Source organism: Mustela erminea, chromosome 9 (assembly GCF_009829155.1).
Source record: "Mustela erminea isolate mMusErm1 chromosome 9, mMusErm1.Pri, whole genome shotgun sequence".
Lineage (NCBI taxonomy): Eukaryota > Metazoa > Chordata > Mammalia > Carnivora > Mustelidae > Mustela > Mustela erminea.
This window is the reverse complement of record NC_045622.1, coordinates 68,794,659-68,812,144: the sequence shown is the minus strand read 5'-3', so window position 1 is coordinate 68,812,144 and position 17,486 is coordinate 68,794,659. Positions and strand designations below refer to the sequence as shown.

General features: G+C 41.6%; 1 protein-coding gene across 1 annotated transcript in view; it reads left to right on the top strand.

Annotated features, from left to right (window-relative positions):
- COPB1 (COPI coat complex subunit beta 1) overlaps window positions 1-976 on the top strand; it is a 40,042-nt gene extending 39,066 nt beyond the window's left edge. The window contains exon 22 of the mRNA XM_032358157.1: window positions 586-976. Within this exon, the coding sequence (XP_032214048.1) occupies window positions 586-645 (60 nt within the window). The 3' untranslated portion in view covers window positions 646-976. The remainder of the gene's footprint in view (window positions 1-585) is intronic.
- Window positions 977-17,486: the final 16,510 nt, after the last annotated feature.

The window sequence follows — 17,486 nt, the reverse complement described above, 5'->3', positions numbered from 1 at the left end:
ATGTAGTATTTTCTGTTGTACTAATGTTTTATATATTAGATGCATTATATATAATAATAATATTCTCTGAATAGAAATAAACTTTTGGTTCATTAAGATGGCCCACTTTTTGGACCTACCACTCTGGATTATTTGCCTAAACCAAGATTAATTCCCGTAGGGTGTTTGTGAAATGGGTTCTTTAGAGTTTTTTGAAGTCCAAACTACAAATCTAGTGACTTATTAAGTACTAAAAGTACTTAACAAAGTAATGTTTTGGTGAGTCTGTTTTGTATATCCTTGGTTTCATTATTGATGTATCACTGATGGGTGCTTGGTTAAGATACAAAAACAGGGGCGCCTGGGTGGCTCAGTGGGTTAAAGCCTCTGCCTTTGGCTCAGGCTGAGTCCTGGGATCGAGCCCCGCATTGGGCTCTCTGCTCAGTGGGGAGCCTGCTTCCTCCTCTCTCTCTCTCTGCCTGCCTCTCTGCCTACTTGTAATGTCTGTCAAATAAATAAATAAAAATCTTTAAAAAAAAAAAAAACTAAAACATACTGGTTTTATATAGATTTAATAATTCTGAACATTTTCATTCTTCCTTACAGGGAATGGCCTTAAGTCTTGGAGATAAAATCAACTTGTCTCAGAAGAAAACTAGTATATAAGAATAAACAAAAAGTCCTTGCAGCTTTACAGTTAAAATTTAGGTATGGGCTTATTGGACTCCCAACATCTTTTGTACTCTTTCATGCTTTATGTTATATAGAATCTGAGTTCATGCTGAATGCATTCCAGCCAATAATTTATAGCCTTTCCCTTAAATCAAGATTGAGTTTAAAATTATAGTTTTGTCTTTTGTCTTAACAGTTCTGAATGCTGTCCTCAAAGTATATAATGTTTCTCACATGTACCAAGACCGTTTTCACAGTACAATAAACAGATCTATTCCTAAATCTTTTGTTATTTTATAAATAAATATATAATTACCTAATTTTAGTTATGTAGCAATGGATTTCTTTTAGTTGGGTTATAGGTTTCTATGACAAATTTAAATCACTTTGAGTTTTGCATACAAACTTTGTTAAGAGAATTTACAAATTTGGTGATCTGAAATGAGACAGACCTTGATTTACTTGATTGACTTTTACTTATTTATTATTTCAACATCAGTATCTCTAAAAATGTCTTACTGTGTTCAAAGAGCTTTTTTTGGGAATTGAGCTCTAGGAGGAAAGTATCAAATAACTTGAGAAAACAGATCCATCTTCAGTTTAAAAGACTATTGTGAACCTGATTTAAGTAAACATGCTCTTCTTAATTATCCTGAATCATAATAAAAAGTAATAATCCGAAGTAGATATTTTAATCATTCACATTTAGCTCAGAGTCTTTTTTATGTTTGTGGAATTATGTTGGCTGCAGCCAGTTACTGAGACTGCACTGGGAGGATCCCACTCCAGGGGCTTCAGAAAGCTGTGCTGAGCCAGTGTCTCCTCGGAGCCTTAACTCAGCCTCCCCTTTCCTTCCTTCACACTGCCGCTTGGCCACCCTTGCCACTCAGTATGCTTCCGTGTGGCTTTCTGTGCTGAGTCCCCTAAGGTCTGATTGTGCTGTCCTTTTGGCCCTTGCCTGCCTTGGGGATGATTGAGGTGGTCTGATCTTTTAGGTAAGTCTGAACACCGAGCTATTATGCTTTGTCCTTCAGCGAGGCTTCAGGCTACAGTCAGGATGTGTCCGCAGATAAGGTCTGTGAAAGAGTGAAAGCAGCATCTCCTATTTCAGCGCTGGAGTCAGTGAAATGATTTGTTTGGAGTGTAAAGGAGATTGATACCTTGTGTGATGTCATAGACTTTGAAGCCACAGGCTTTTTTACTCAGAAAGAACCAGAGGATTACAAGGATTACATGTGAGATACCACAGCACTGAGATCTCAAAGCCAAGTCAGTGGCTCCCACTGGGGAAAATACTAGGAATGCAGGAAAGGGTCAGTTTGGTGCATTAAATTAAGTGCTGGAGATTTATGATGAAAGCAGAGGAACTGATGAAACTTTGGATTAGATCATTTCCCAAACTGTTCCACTGAACATTAGCTTCCTTGATATCATTAGATATTCTGGGAGATAAAGGATTCCATAGTCCAGTAAGTTTGGAACAGCTTCATACTGTCCTACACCGGAGATTCACCATGGACATTAGCATACTAGAAATTCTGAGAGGTCCTTCAGTCAAGAAGCAGATTTGTTGGGTTTAACCCACTCTATCTTCATCTTACTTGTCCTGGGAATCCATTTTCATAGAATACCCATAGATGGTAGGACAGGAAAAGTGACTTAGCATGTTAAAGGTTTTGGTTTTATATTCACAAGCAAACAGTATTGTATTTAAAGTCTCAAGAAGTTATGCCTCAACTTCTACATCTAGAATATCTCTCTTGATACTCTCAGGAAATTGCCTAACATATTTCAGCTGTTGTTGGTGGGATCAGATTGGCTTACGTTGCCATTTTCTTAAATTCATAAATAAGGAGAACAGAGAGAAAGAAGTTAACACAGATGTCAGATATCTATACTACATTAAGCCATTTGCTTCATTAAAATTTTCTTAGCTTTGTGCCTTAATAAATGTAAACTGAATTGGATAGCTTACAGAGGCTGTTCATACTGTGCTCTTTTAATTACGTTATAATATACGTTTAAAGGTTGTGGTTGTTCGTATTAAAAGATCATATAATTAGGACCATGATGTGTGGTAAGAGAATAAACATTGTATCTGACACGAAGTAAGGGCTTTATACTATGAAGGTATTGAAATGAATAAACCTGTAAATCTTGAGACTTAAATGGCACTTATATTTAGCTATCACGACACTAGAGGGAGCTCTCAGCGCTCCCTTAGCGCTCTTAGGAAGGAAGTTACTTTCATTTTGGGATTAGAAGTGATTATAATTTAAAGTTGTTTTGGAGGGGTTGTTTTGTTTTGTTTTTTAAGATTTTTTTAAAAATTTGTCAGAGAGAGAGTACAAGTAGTGAAAGCAGCAGGCAGAGGGAGAAGTAGGCTCCCTGTTGAGCAAGGAGCCCGATTGGGACTCAGTCCCAGGACCCAAGGATCATGACCTGAGCTGAGGGTAGACGCTTAACTGACTAGGCCACCCAGACGTCCCTAAAGTTGTTTTTATAAGTAGGGAAACAGGGTAGTTTTTTTCTTTTAGCCAGGAGATTGATACTAGTGCCATTCTGCTATCTGTGAGAAACTTTTCTACAGGATTTATAAATAACATAGGTGACAAAACTCATTTCATAATCTCTAAAAAGGCAAGAGAGCCATGCAGTTTTAGAAACTAGATAGTATCAGGACGCCTGGGTGGCTCAGTCAGTCAAGCATCTGCCTTCAGCTCGGGTCATGATCCCCGGGTCCAGGGATTGAGTCCCACATCAGGCTCCTTGCTCAGTGGAGAGCCTGCTTCTCCCTCTGCCTGCCGCTCCCCCTGCTTGCTCTCACTCTCTGACAAATAAGTCAAATCTTTAAAAATAATTTAAAAGAAACTAAGTAGTATTGGAAGTGAAATAACTGCTATATATTGGGTAAAGTAAGTAGTTTTACTGGTGACTTTTTCCTTCCACATTGGTAAATGTTATTAGCTAATAATTTATAGCCTTTCCCTTAATTAAATCAAGATGTAGTTTAAAATTATACTTTGTTGTTTTTTTTTTTTTTTTTAACAATTCTAAGTACTGTTCTCAAAGTAGGGCAGGCCTATCAGCTGTGTGCCTTAACTGCCCTCATTCATAATCTCCGCACACCAGTAATGTTCCCTGTTCCCACCCCTGAGCTCCGCTTTCCACTGCCAGGATCTCAGGAGCCTTAAGATGTAACCAGGTGAGTACAGTACAGTTGAGTTGAGTTGAGTTCAGCTTAAAATCAGAGAAATGTGGAATCTTGTGTTCTTACTTGCTGGGTGGCCTTAGGCAATGATAAATTGCTGGTTTGCTGAGTGTTGGTGCTGGGCATAATAGTGCTTTCTCTATGACCTTCAGAATCCTCCCAGTGACTCTGAAGAAATACAGTGAATATCATCATTTATAGGTGATTACAGCCTTAGGAGAGGGTAGGTTACTTACTATGAATAAAGGCCTAATAGGAAGACTTGACCCCAGATATAAAGCAAGGGTATCAGACAGTAAGTCCTACACTTGATCTTAGCCAAAAGGCCGAGAAGCGATCAGACAGTAAGTCCTTATAGCTAGTCATACACTGCTGCTCTCTTTGTGCCTCAGTTTCCATACTTGGAATGTGCTTATAATGTCTGTGTCACAGAGCTGGTGGAGGATGAAATTATATAATGTCAGTTGTGACTATTTCACACAGAGCAGTTGCTCATCAGTAAGGGTTAATCTCATTTCTTTCCCCACTCCCCTTCCTTCCTAACACTGCAGAGAGAATGGCAGCCTGCTCTCACTCTCCCCATACCTCCCTGTGAATTTAGATCCTAATTCTATACTCTACTTGAATGCTTTTTTTTTTTTAACACTAATAACTTAAAAAGAATCTTCAGTTCTCAAGAATTCTTTAATTGAAATATCATTGGCTCTCAACTTCATGATGTTTTTGGTCGTGTCAATTTTTTAATTAGCTCTTGGCACTTCTGCTTAGCAGCCATTGTTATCACAGCTAATGTGACTGTCACACCCATATACCTCATATGATAAATGGTCTGTGGTGAACACGCTGGTTTTATTTGCTTTCAGAATGACAAATGACTAGTTTTTTAAAAATTGAGCACAGACCTATGTGCAGCCAGGTTACAGTAACCACATGGTATCTAGAGTCCCTCACTGATCAAGCCATTTCTGGCAGTCTGACTATCTTCTCTTTGTTTTCTCCACCTAGCTATGGCAGGACCTCTTTGATTAAGAAGTCAGTTATGCAGTGACAAAAGAATGCAAGTGGGATTTGTGCCTCTTACTGTGGTTCTGTGCTTAATTCTGGGATTCTGAGAAAACTCTGTATGTCTTTTTGAATAATTGTAAAACCAACAAGATTTACCAATGGAATGCAGCATGGTGACCTGAGATAGCCCTGCATGAGTCTTTTTAAATCTAACCTCAATTCTCTATGTAACTTTCTGAAACTAGACATATCTGTGTGGCCTAGCTCCTTAACTGTAAAATGAAATAATTCAGTTAGCTGATCTTCAGGGTTCCCAGCTGAAAAATTCATACTAAAAATTAACCTTGTATTTTTACAGCTATCTCATCAACAAGTTTTATAAGCAACTGGGATATCTCCTAGATATTACCCACAGGCAACTTAAAATTAATATAGTAAAATGAACATCTCTTGCCCCTCAAACTTGTTCCTCTGCTGTGTTTTGTCCGGTCACTTATGCTTGAATCCTAGTGGTCACCTTAACCTCTTCCCTTACCCCCTATATCTCATGAGGCACCAAGTCCCATATTCTTTCTTCCTCATTCCTTTTCTCATCTTTTTTTCCTACTCCTACCACCATTGCCCCAATTTAGATTCTTGTCATCTTTGGTCTACTACAGTGGCCTAAGCATAAATTTTTACATACAACTCTAAAATTAAAGTCTCCATTTTAATCTTGACCATATACAACAGTAGCGGTACAATTCCTTGACGTATTCAGACTCTTCCCTGGTAATAGTGTTTTGAGAGAGCTACCTGAGAAAAAGAAGTCCAAGGATTTTAATAATGGTATTTTCAATAATGAAAAATGAAAACATCTGGGACACCCCAAAATGAGTATTAGTGAGCAAATGGTGTAAATTATATACAGTGTATATCAGAACCCTCACTAGATAGTAGATGCTCAATGACTTCTTACTGAGTGACCGAATGAATGAGGCATGTAGCTATCAAGATAACAGGGTGTGGATTAAATCACACCATTGACATGTCTGTGAAATAATGTTAGCTGGGAAAAAAAGATACTGGTCTGTAAGAATGTTTTCTGCATTCAGATGAATCAGGTTATGTTATAGATACATTGCCTGTCTCTCAAGTGAATAGAAAACCAAAATCACATCTGTCCTATCACTAATACATCTTGAAAATACATGCTGTCTAACCCCTCAGGACACTGGGTGTGGCTAAGATACTTCATTGGCTGGAGTCCCTGAGTCCAACTCTTGTGGATTTTTAGATCTGTGATCTTGATCTCTTGGGCTTCTAAGTGGCTGAAAGCTCAGCTTTTTCTGGGCCCACCCAGGAGCTGGCATCCCCTTGTAAGTAAGCACTGCATTCTCTTCTAAGAGGGTGGGGGACTGAATCACCGTACCAGGACTTCACCAGCCAGGACCCGGGTTGGGGGGGGCTGGTGTGGCGGGGAACGCCTATCTGGAAAATTACTGAACTCTGCTAAGCTATGTAAACCATTTCTTAAAGCCCAACAACATTAAAAAGTAAATCTAATTAATCATAATCAAAATTTCTCTACGAAGTTGCCTAAGGTCAGACCTTTTTTTTCAGTGACTCTGTGCTTTGAGTAAAGTATGACTGTTACTCATGCTTTGATTGAAGGTATGACTGTTGAGAACATGGTTTTCAAACTGTCTTTGCTAGTATACTAGGATTCCACAAGCTAGACCAGTGTGTGCCCACAGCTATAATCAAATAATGTTGGTCTTTTTCTTAGGTCCAAGAGAAGTTGGTAGAAAGAATCTTGTCAATGTTACTTTTTTTCTCCATGGATGTTTTTAACACGTTAATACCTGCTGCCTAATTTAAAGAGTAATAAAGAAGCATTGTGGGATTATTTGGCTAGCTGAATGTTCTTGGTCTAATAGCTTGTCTTTGTGGCTACTTGTTCCCCTGGTGGTTTTATATTGTATACATATATTTTCTGCTAGTAAGCTGCTCCTTGTTCATCAAACTGAATTAAATGTGTTACTGTCATGGGGTCAGGAAAGGGTAACTTGATCTCTAGGTGCTCCACTACTGGCCTTGGTGTGTGTGTGAAATAGAAAATCTAAATGTTCTTTTTTTTTTAAGATTTTATTTATTTGACAGACAGAGATCACAAGCAGGCAGAGAGAGAGGAGGAAGCAGGCTCCCTGCTGAGCAGAGAGTCCGATGTGAGGCTCGATCCCAGGACCCTGGGATCATGACCTGAGCCGAAGGCAGAGGCTTTAACCCACTGAGCCACCCAGGTGCCCCCAAAAATCCAAGTGTTCTTACCTGAGTCGTATGGATCATACTCTCCTAGGAACCACTTACCTTAATGAAAATAAGCCTTGCTAATGGAAGTACAAGTCCACATTCAGGTAGTCCCTGGCTTATGCCTTCAATGTAAAGATTCTGGAAAAGCCCTAGAAGAATGTGCTGTGGTTTTTGGCACTATCAGACTTTTCCCTTATTCCCTAACCTAAGGCACAGGATGGGGACTTTCTAGGCCCCTTGTGTTCTGATTGAGAATACCTGTTATACGTCTAGTGCCATGGCATGTCCTGAAGTCAGTACAGTTAAGGTACACTTTGGTGCATGTTTTAATGACAGCACGTAAATACCTCCTCAGGGCACTGGTTTTAGTAAGTCTTACTTAAGAAAATGTACCAGCTGCTGAGAGAGTACAGGACACTGATAACAGAAGAAAGTCAGGCATGGTTTCACCAAGAGGTGACATCGGAACTCAGCCTTGAAAAATCAGAAATTTGCCTGCTGAATGTCAGATGAAGGTGGGAGAGAAGGGGTGACAAAGCCAGTCCAGTCACAGAACAGAGGGCATGGTACAAGAGAGACGTGTTTACTCGGCATGGGGCATGTTGGGGGCAGTGGCAGATGGTGAGGCCAGAGATGGTAGACAAGGGTCACTTCATGAGGCTGAGGCATTTGAACTTTATCTTGTAGTGGTGAGGAACTACTAAGGATTTTAAGCAGATGAGTGAAACCACCAGAGGGGTGGCGGATGTCCCAACGGCCACCAGTTGGGAGAATAGATTGAGGGTGTGGGAAAACAGGAAGGTGTTACAGAAGTCAGAGTTACTTTGTGACAGGAGGTGATACGGAGGGTGGGACATGGTAGGGGGCAGAAAGTGTAGGACAGGTAGAAGCCTTTAAAAAAAAAAACACAACCAAAAACGTCATTAGAGGTGTCCCAAAGCCAGATGGTGCTCTGACAAGTGGGCAGGGTTGCGGGGTCAGCCTTTCCTCATGCGGAAAATGGAAACAGTTATCCTTACCCTTCCCGTCTTAAAAGGTTACTGAAATGGCATGAAACATAATCTGTATTTAATAGTATTGTTATAATGATTTTCATGCACAGAACAAATACCATGATGTGGGATGATATGAAATTGCCTCTTTTATGGTCTCCCTCCCCCAAAAATCAAGTATCAGAAATTTCATATGATTCAACTTAATAGTTTGTGACTTTTTCCCTGTTATTTCCTGCCTCCTTTTTGGCCATATCATTGCCACCCCACCGCCCCCTCTTTTTTAAGATGAGCAATGCATTTCATCAAGGGGATTTCCAGGAATTCTGGGGAGGCAAGAGTATCAAGTGTGCAGGCTTTGGAGTCAAACCCAGAATCCGATTTTTCTCTGCAATTGATGAACAGTGATCTTGGACGAGTTGGTCTGTTTTAGCCTTACTTTATTTTTCCCATCTGGAAAATAGAAATAATGCTTGCCTTGCAGTGTTACTAAACAAGAGGAGTCATGCCTCATGAGTGTGTGGTATGTACAAAGTGATGAATAAAAGTTAGTCTCTACCACGCCTCCCCCCACCCCCTTCTCATTTTCCCTACTTGTTCACAGAAGGCTTGGCATAGAACCCCAGTTATCGGCTTACTTGTGGCCCAGAAAAGCCGAGTTAAGAGCTGCATACCGGGGATTTTGGTGCGTCAGAAATGTTCAGCTGTCATAATAACTTCAAGCCAAAACCTTTGAAACTAGTGACCATTTAAACTATCAAACTTGATTCCATGGAACTGCTTTAGTGCACAATTTGTGTCAAGTTTTTCCGGAATGCCACAAGCCTCATCACTTTCCACATCATTCAGGAAGTTACTCATTTAGCCTTTCCAATAAACTCATCCATACAGACTGTGTCATACTCCCCTGGTAGTGTCACCACTTTTTTTTTTTTTAATGTGATAACTGCTTTTTACAAAAGAAAAAAAAAAACTGTAGTAGTATTTATTTCCTTATATTTATGACTCTGAATGCAGCCCAAAAGGTGAAGTCACAATTGCTGACCCTCCACACTCTGGGTCCAGATAGCACAACTGGATTTCTGCCTCAGTTTCCCTGCTGAACGTTTCCCTTTATGAGGAGTTCGGACTATGCATTACTCAGATTTTTTTTTTTCTTATTGAGCTTCTACTTTGTGCAAGCACCATTTTTGTCCCAGCATGTCTATGGTGAAGAAGACAGACAAAATCTTTGCGCTCTTGAGCTTACATTTTTGAGACAACAATCAAATATTTTCAGAGTGGATAGGTGCTGTGTAGGAACTAAATAGGCTAATGGGATAGATAGTGCCTGGTAGATAGAGGGTAACAGGGTTGACAGGGAAGTAAGACAGGAACAAGGCCCTGAGGTGAAAATGAGTCTGGCATATTTGAGGAACAGAATGGTTGGGATTATTTATTCTTTTTTGCGACAGAGGGATAAGGTGAGTTGTAGGAAGATGCAGTAAGAAAGGTAGATAGGGAGCAGATAAACATTACTCTCTGAGTTTTGACCTCCAGCCTCCCTGGAGAGTTGGCTTCTGCAGACAGCCAGGCCTCAGACCTTCCTTTAACCCTGGTAAGTGCCTTCCAGAAGCATTCTGTGACTGCTCTTCCGAGCCCATCGCTGTTGCATGGAGCCTGGCTGCATTGCCCTACCCCTCACGCTTGCCCCTGACTGAAAAAGTCAGAGTCCTTGGTTCTCTAGTAAGTACGGCCTTCTTTCACTGAAAATTTAATTAGTACTCAGTAATGTCTTCTCATGAAGATAGATAATGAAATAAGGCAAAATTTAAAAATTATCCACAAACCACCCAAAGATAAATACAGGTAAATACTGGTTATCATTTTGGTATATGCCATTTATATATACAAACTTTTAGGTCAAAATATCATAATATGACCTTCTTATTCAATGATATAAACTTCTATATCAACAAGTCAATGTCTGCTTCCTTGTTACTTTGAACACTTTGTCATTGCCTATGATATACCACAATTGATTCAACCCATTCACTGTTTTGAAGACTAATCAAGTAACAATTATGACAACCATAACAGCTAATGCGTGTTAAGAACACTGGTGATTTTACATCCTTCCTGAGGTAAAGAATAGCTAAGTGACTTGCCTACCACAATAAGTAACAGTGCTGAAGCAGAAAAGACATTTGCTACGTATACTGTGGGCCATGGTTAGTGTGAGCTTCCACACAGAGATAACTTCTCATATTCCCTCAAACCTCACAGCTCAGAACTGTGTAGCCTTCAGTGATCCCAAGAGGAGAAGAGCAGCTGGATGTCCACACCCAAGACTGTATGTAGCACGTACAGTAATCAGGATGCTATTAGGAAGGGAGATGTGTGTGCTGGACAGCCAAAGTTGACAGTCTTTATTCTCTTGCATCAGGCTACAGTCCACTCTCATATTCTTCTGCCCCTCCACGGTGGCTCCCCCACCTCAAGCCCCTCATCTCTTACCTTCTCTGAGGCTCATCTATAAGATGGGTATACTATGATTTTTATTATTGTTGTCTATTAAATAGGAGTAAAGCCCAGCCCTGGGTGGCCAAGTTTCCAGCAATGAGGTGGGTCCCCACCCATGCCCTTTAAAAAAGAGAGAAAGGAACTGTGCTTGGGAACCTAGGGGACTGAGAAAGAAGGGAACCAGCTAGGATCAGGTTTTCCTTACTATTATTGAAGGAAATAGTGATGGGGGGAAGGAGATGGGAGGGAGAGCCCTCCAGCAACTTCTTTTAGATGTGACATAATTATGGGGTGTGTGACAAGTAATGATTCCTTTAAAGCCCTACTGGTTTCCTGGGAAAGCTGCTCACACATTGACCCACTGAGCTGCCATTGGTTCCCACATAAGGCAGGGCAGTTAGCCAATAATGGACATCATCAGACAGTTGGGAAAAGGCTAGGAGGCAGAGGCTGAAGCAGGATGCCTCATATCTAGGGTATCTGAGCTGTGCTTTTGCACCCTGACAGTAAGTTGCTGACAGCAAGCAAAGAGAGTAAGCAAGTGTTGTTCCCATGGCAGCCAGGCTTTAATAGAAGCAAAGAGAATAAGCTTCTATGTGGGACCAAAGAGCCTTCTTTTTCTTTTTTCCAAAGAGCACTGGGGAAGTGGCATGCAATTCCATGTCTGTGGCCCTGAGTTCTACCTAGTTGGGTCTCCACCAATCACTCCCTGGGAGTAGAATATCTCTCCTCTTCTTGGGCTTTCATCTTCAAGGCCCGGCTCACAAGCTCACTCGGGCTCTCCCTAACTGTTCTTTTTTCTGTGCTCACACAACACTCTCTATTCCGCTAAGATACCACATAGCACAGCTTAGCACATGACCGTGTCGGTCTCCTCCGTCAGACTATGAACTCCAGAGTTAGGGACTGTGTCTGACTCATCTTTCTATCACCCCCTCGCCCAGCTCAGTGACTGACGTGGGGTTAGCACGCAGTAAGGTTTCTTGAATAAATGAACCTGTAAAGTGAAGATCACGTTGGCCTGCCTTTGTCCCAGGACCGGTTCTAAACAGGGAGTCAAGCATTAGTGACTTTTGTCCAAATGCTCCCATTCACTCCCTGTGCAGTAATGATAATAAGAATTCACACGTACACAACACCTTGGGGTTTATGATGCAGTTCTGCAACCATTATCTATTTGACCTTCACACAAAGCCAGTTTGCCATTTCATCATTTCACAGATGGGAAAACTGAGCTCAGAGAGGTGAAGTCATTGGGTAAGGTTGCTCAGCAAGTGAGTGAGAGGGCCAGAAATGAAACTCTGACCTCTGACTCAGAGCATGTCCTCTCTGTATTCCATGTAGCTACTTCTGCTGCTGGGACATCCTTGATCCATTAGAAAACAAGCAAACAGAAACCTCTCCATTATAAACTTTAAGTTCATGGCAGATAGCTGCCTTCACTCCCTACTTCATGGAAACTCGGCTGTACCTCAAGTCACGTCTCCTCTCTGTTCTCTTCCAGCCTCATGATTAGAAGTTGACGGGGCACCTGGGTGGCTCAGTGGGTTAAAGCCTCTGCCTTCGGCTCAGGTCATGATCTCAGGGTCCTGGGATCGAGCCCCACATCGGGCTCTCTGCTCGGCAGGGAGCCTGCTTCCCTTCCTCTGTCTCTGCCTGCCTCTCTGCCTATTTGTGATTTCTCTCTGTCAATTAAATAAATAAATAAAATCTTTAAAAAATAAAAAAAAATTAAAAAAAAAAAAAGAAGTTGCCTATGCTCACATATTCCACTGGGGCCCGCACTGTCCATCCTGCCATGCCCTGTGGATGCTAACTTACCCCGACTCTTCTACCACATGTAAATTGCTGTCCAGCTCAACCCATCAGACCCTTGTCCTGGGGCCTTGACTCTTGAATGAGTGACCCAAGAAGGGAGAGATTGATGAGTGCACCTGTCCTTGAGGCATATGCCACCTTCCACACTATCTCTGCAGGGGTTCTTTGATCGCCTCGGGCCCCAGGGTCTTCTCCACGTTAAGTCCTGCCATCATCCAGGAGTCCTTATTTACCAGCCTTGTCTCCTTGCTCCTTAATGTCAGCAGCAACAATAACCACTACCTCCCAGCCGCTGTTATACCTGGAACCTTCTCAGGACCTGGAACCACTCCACTCGAGAGGTCTGGACGTCTGGTGCGCGGCATCTCTGACCTCATCCTCTGGCTGGCAGCTCTTTCACTCTAAAACTGTGCCGGACCTGCTCCTGGACGCCCTGGTTAGCACCAGGCCTTTGGCCTCACTGTTTTCTTCCAAGTCCATCACTCCCCTTAGTATTTTTCTTCCTTCCCTATTAACCTAGCCCTGTAGGGCAGCATGAAAACCAGCATCATCCTCTTTCTGCCACACCCATTCTGAAATGTTTAAACTTTGTTATCAGTCCAACCTCTGCCTTCTCCACCCCTACACCTGGGCTGAACACAACCACTCAGACTGGATCTTAGAGCAATTCTGTGGTCATCCTTGACTGGGCCCTCACAGGTATTGCAATCTCGGCCATGTCTTCACAATAAATATTGTCCAGTGAATGGAGGGCTGAATCAGTTTTGTTAGTCAATGAATTTGTACAAGAGGTACGAATTCATTGACTAACAAAACTGATTCAGCCCTCCATTCACTGGACAATATTCATGAACTGTTATATGCCAGGCTATGTGCTACACGTTAAATACATTACAGCAGATGAAACCAGTCCGTGGACACAGTGCCTGCCTTCAGGGAGGAAAGAGACCTCGTCCACTGTGTATGAACATGGACTCACACTTGGGAAGAGCGCTGCAAAGGGAATAATCCCAAGTACAGTAACTGCACATAAGTGCTCGTCTGCTGGATCAGAGAAGGTCCCCCCTCTGAGACACTGACTCTTAGTTTCAGGCTTACAGGAAGGGTTCAGATTAGCTAAGTGAGAGCAGTGGAAGTGGAAAGGGAAGGGCTTTTGAGGTGGAGGAAAGAGTCTCTGTGAAGGTCCTGAAATGAAAGGGAGCCCTGTGACAGTGTATGGAAGGCAGTGAGAGCAAGGTTGGAGAAGTCAACATGAGCCAGATCTTTGGGGCGCTTTGAGGATTTTGAGCCAGTTTTATGCAGAGGATGGCATCATCTGATTTGCCCTGTCTTTAAAAAAGGGTCAATCATTTGTAGTACATTGGGAAGGTTGAATAAGTAAACCAGATAAGCTGTTGGCATTGTCCATTCAATGACTGATGACTTCGTGAAGACAGATTTGAGAACCTTCTCCAAACTCCAAAAGGTCCATAAACTGACTTCTGATCCCTCCCACCCCAGCACCACCACTACCACCATGTTTGGCAATTGACTTGCCTCCTACTTCTTAGGAAACTAAAAATATCAGGTGTGAACATCCTCAGTTTCCTGCCTCTCCACCCACACCTTTATCTAACTGCACTTCCTTCACTTCCTTCCTGCCCATCTCAGAGAAAGAGGGCCAGGTCTCCTTTCTGGGGTCCATCCTTCCTTCTCCCACCTCCTCGAGGACGAATACTGTGCTGCATTGCTTAGTCACTCCTTGCCCTGTAAACCAACTCCGTTCTTTTCCAATTAGACAAACAAAAATCAAAATCCACGTACCTCCCTCCTATCACTCTAGCTTCTACTTCATCTCTCTCCCTCCCTTTACAACAATTTGTATACAGCCTACTCTCCCAACATCTGGGACAGTGGGGCTCACCAGCCAGTCCGTGGACTCCACACATTTCCCAGCTCCTTTGATGTTAGACAGGTCTAGGTGACTAGCATCTCACTTGGAACCAAAGCATATAGTAGTTGGCATGTGACCTTCCCATGAGTTCTTCAATGGCTGAGGTAATTGTGGGGAGGGAGGTTGTCTTCCAAAGTTACAACTTCAAGACAATGGAGCCCCCTTCACCCTAAGCTACTTGGAGACTGTGTTTAGCAGTCCCCCCAACACATAAATTTTTGTTGTTAAGTCATTGAAGTTTGGGGGTTTGTTCATGACTACAGCACAGCCTAGCCTAATTAGCACAAGTAGTCTTTACTTTCTCACCTCTGCGCACTTTTTAAAAAAGAATTGCATTATTTCTGATATACATTTTAGTCCTCAGACTCCACTCTATTGACATTTTATTCAGGCAAATGCCACTACAATACTTTTATTGCTAAATCACCTAATTTGGTATCTCTGTGTCTTATGACCTATATGATACATTTCTCTCACTCTGTCAAAGTGGAATCAAATGGCTTTTGTCAAGTCAAACCCCCATTTAAAAGACTTCTTTGGCTTTCAGAATCAAAGCTTATTAAACTGACATCTGAACTCCTCAATGATTTAGCCACGATTCAGCTTCTACTATACACAGCTTACACATCACTCAGTATAGCCTTGATGAGCTCCCCCTCCTCTTTGACCTTCATCATGCTGTTCCCTGCACCTGTCACATGCTTCAGTCCTGGTTTCTCCTGTCAAGTAATTTAGACATGTGTGCAAAGATGCTTGCGTAAGGATTGCTTATAATAGCAAAATGCTGGAAATGACCTAAATGTCCACCTCTAGGTGATGACTTACACAGATTATGGGAAGTTCATGCAATATATACTATGAAGACAATAATGATGATGTGCAGTCATGGAAATTGTTCACAATTCATTAAGCCTATAAGGCAATGAAGTATACTTTGCCTCACATTTGTTAAAATACATAGGAAATATCGGGAGGAATATACATCAAAATGTTAATGGTCACAAATGAAAAAAATAGATGAATTAGATCTCATCAAAACTTCAAACTTTTTAAAAAAGATTTTGTTTATTTGACAGAGACACAGCGAGAGAGGGAATACAAGCAAGGGGAGTGGGAGAGAAAGAAGCAGTCTTCCTGTTGAGCAGGGAGCCCGATGCGGGGCTCGATCCCAGGTCTCTGGGATCACAACCTGAGCCAAAGGCAGATGCTTAATGACTGAGCCACCCAGGTGTCCCAAAACTTCAAACTTTTATGCTTCAAAGGTCACCATCAAGAAAGTGAAAAGGCAGCCCACAGAATATTAGAAAACTCATAAATCATACATCTGATATGGTACTTCTATTCAGAAAATATAAAACTCCTACAACTCAATAAAGACAAATTACACAGTTAAAAAAAATGGGCAAAGGATCTAAATAGACATTTCTCCAAAAAACAAATAGCCAATCCGCACATGAAAACATGCCCAACACCATCAAACATCAAGGAAATGCAAATCAAAACCACAAGGAGATACCACTTCACACCCACCAGGATATCTAAGATCAAAGAGACAGAGAATAACATGTGTTAAGAATGTGGGGAAACGGGAGTCCTCGTACACTGCTGGTGGGAATGTAAAATGGTGCTGCTGGTTTGGAAAACAGTCTGGAAGTTCCTCCAAAGGTGCAACATCTCACCATATGACCCAGTGATTCCACTCCTAGATGTAAGTCCGAGAGAAATGAAGACATACCCTCACAAAAACATGTACATGAATATTCACAGCAACATTATCATAATAGCTAAAGAGTGGAAACAACTATCCATTAACATGGATGAGCAAAATATGGCATACCCATGCAATGGCATATTATTCTGCAATGGAAAGAAAGAAAGTCCTGAGAAATGGCATGACTTGGACGAACCTTGGCAACATTATGCCAGCTGAAGGAAACGAGTCACAAATGACCACCTATGGCATAATTCCATTTATATGAAAGGTACTGAGTAGGCAAATCTATAGAAACAAAAAGTAAGTTTGTGGTTGCCTAGGGCTGACGGGGGAGAGGATTGAGAGGAAATAGGAATTGACTGCCAATGGGTACAAGATTCCTTTTGGAATGATGAAAATGTCCTAAAATTGATCGCCCAATTCTGAATATACTAAGAAATATTAAATTATATACTTTAAATAGATGAATTTTGTGCCATGTAGATTATATCTCAATAAACCTGTTTTAATTTAAAATCATTAATGGTATTGTTTTTATGAAGCTTGGAAAGTGGTAGCAGCAACAATAAGGAAAGGGGGAGATGGGTTTATAAGAAATGAAGGCATAACTCTGGCTTAAGCAAAAGAAAATGTGTGTATGTGAGGCATTTATTGGAAGGATACTGAGGTCTTTCATAAACTCCAATGAATGATCGAATAACCAAAGCTCGGTAGTGAAGGAATGAGGGCAGCCCTGGGAAGTTTGGTAGGAGGAACTCATGGGACTTCTCTCTAGAATGCTATTGTTAGTATGACTCAACTCTAGTGACTCCTGGCCTCAGGAGTCTCTATTCCAAGTTTCAAACTTCCAGGATAGAGTATTTATTGTCTCAGCGAGGGGTAGGTGTCTCCCCTCGCATTAGTCAGCTCTAGGGGAGGGGGACAGAATCAAATGACAAGGACCTGATTGCAGGAGGCCTTTGCTTGTGTATCCGATTCCCAGGGACAGTGAAACAGATGACTGTGAGTGGAGCAGATAAACAGACACAAGAAATATTTACTATAATTAAGTTTTTAAAAAGTGAGGTCCAGAACAGTGTGTATAATAAGACTTGTTTTCTTCTTAAAAATTTATGTCATGTACAAATGAAAACAGGGGCCATGTAGGTGGCCTAGGAGTTTTGCAAGCAGACCTAAGGCCATAGAACATGCTAGGGACTGTGGCAACTAGGGAGGGTCCTACATTTAAGGTAAGCAGATGCAACTCCTTTCCAGTTGGTTTTGTCCTTCAGGAGTGCAAGTCCACTGTTGCTAGATCTTTGGATTTCCCAAGCAAAGCCAAACACTTGATTTTTTTATGTAAAATTTCCCGAGTTTAAAAACCCTCTG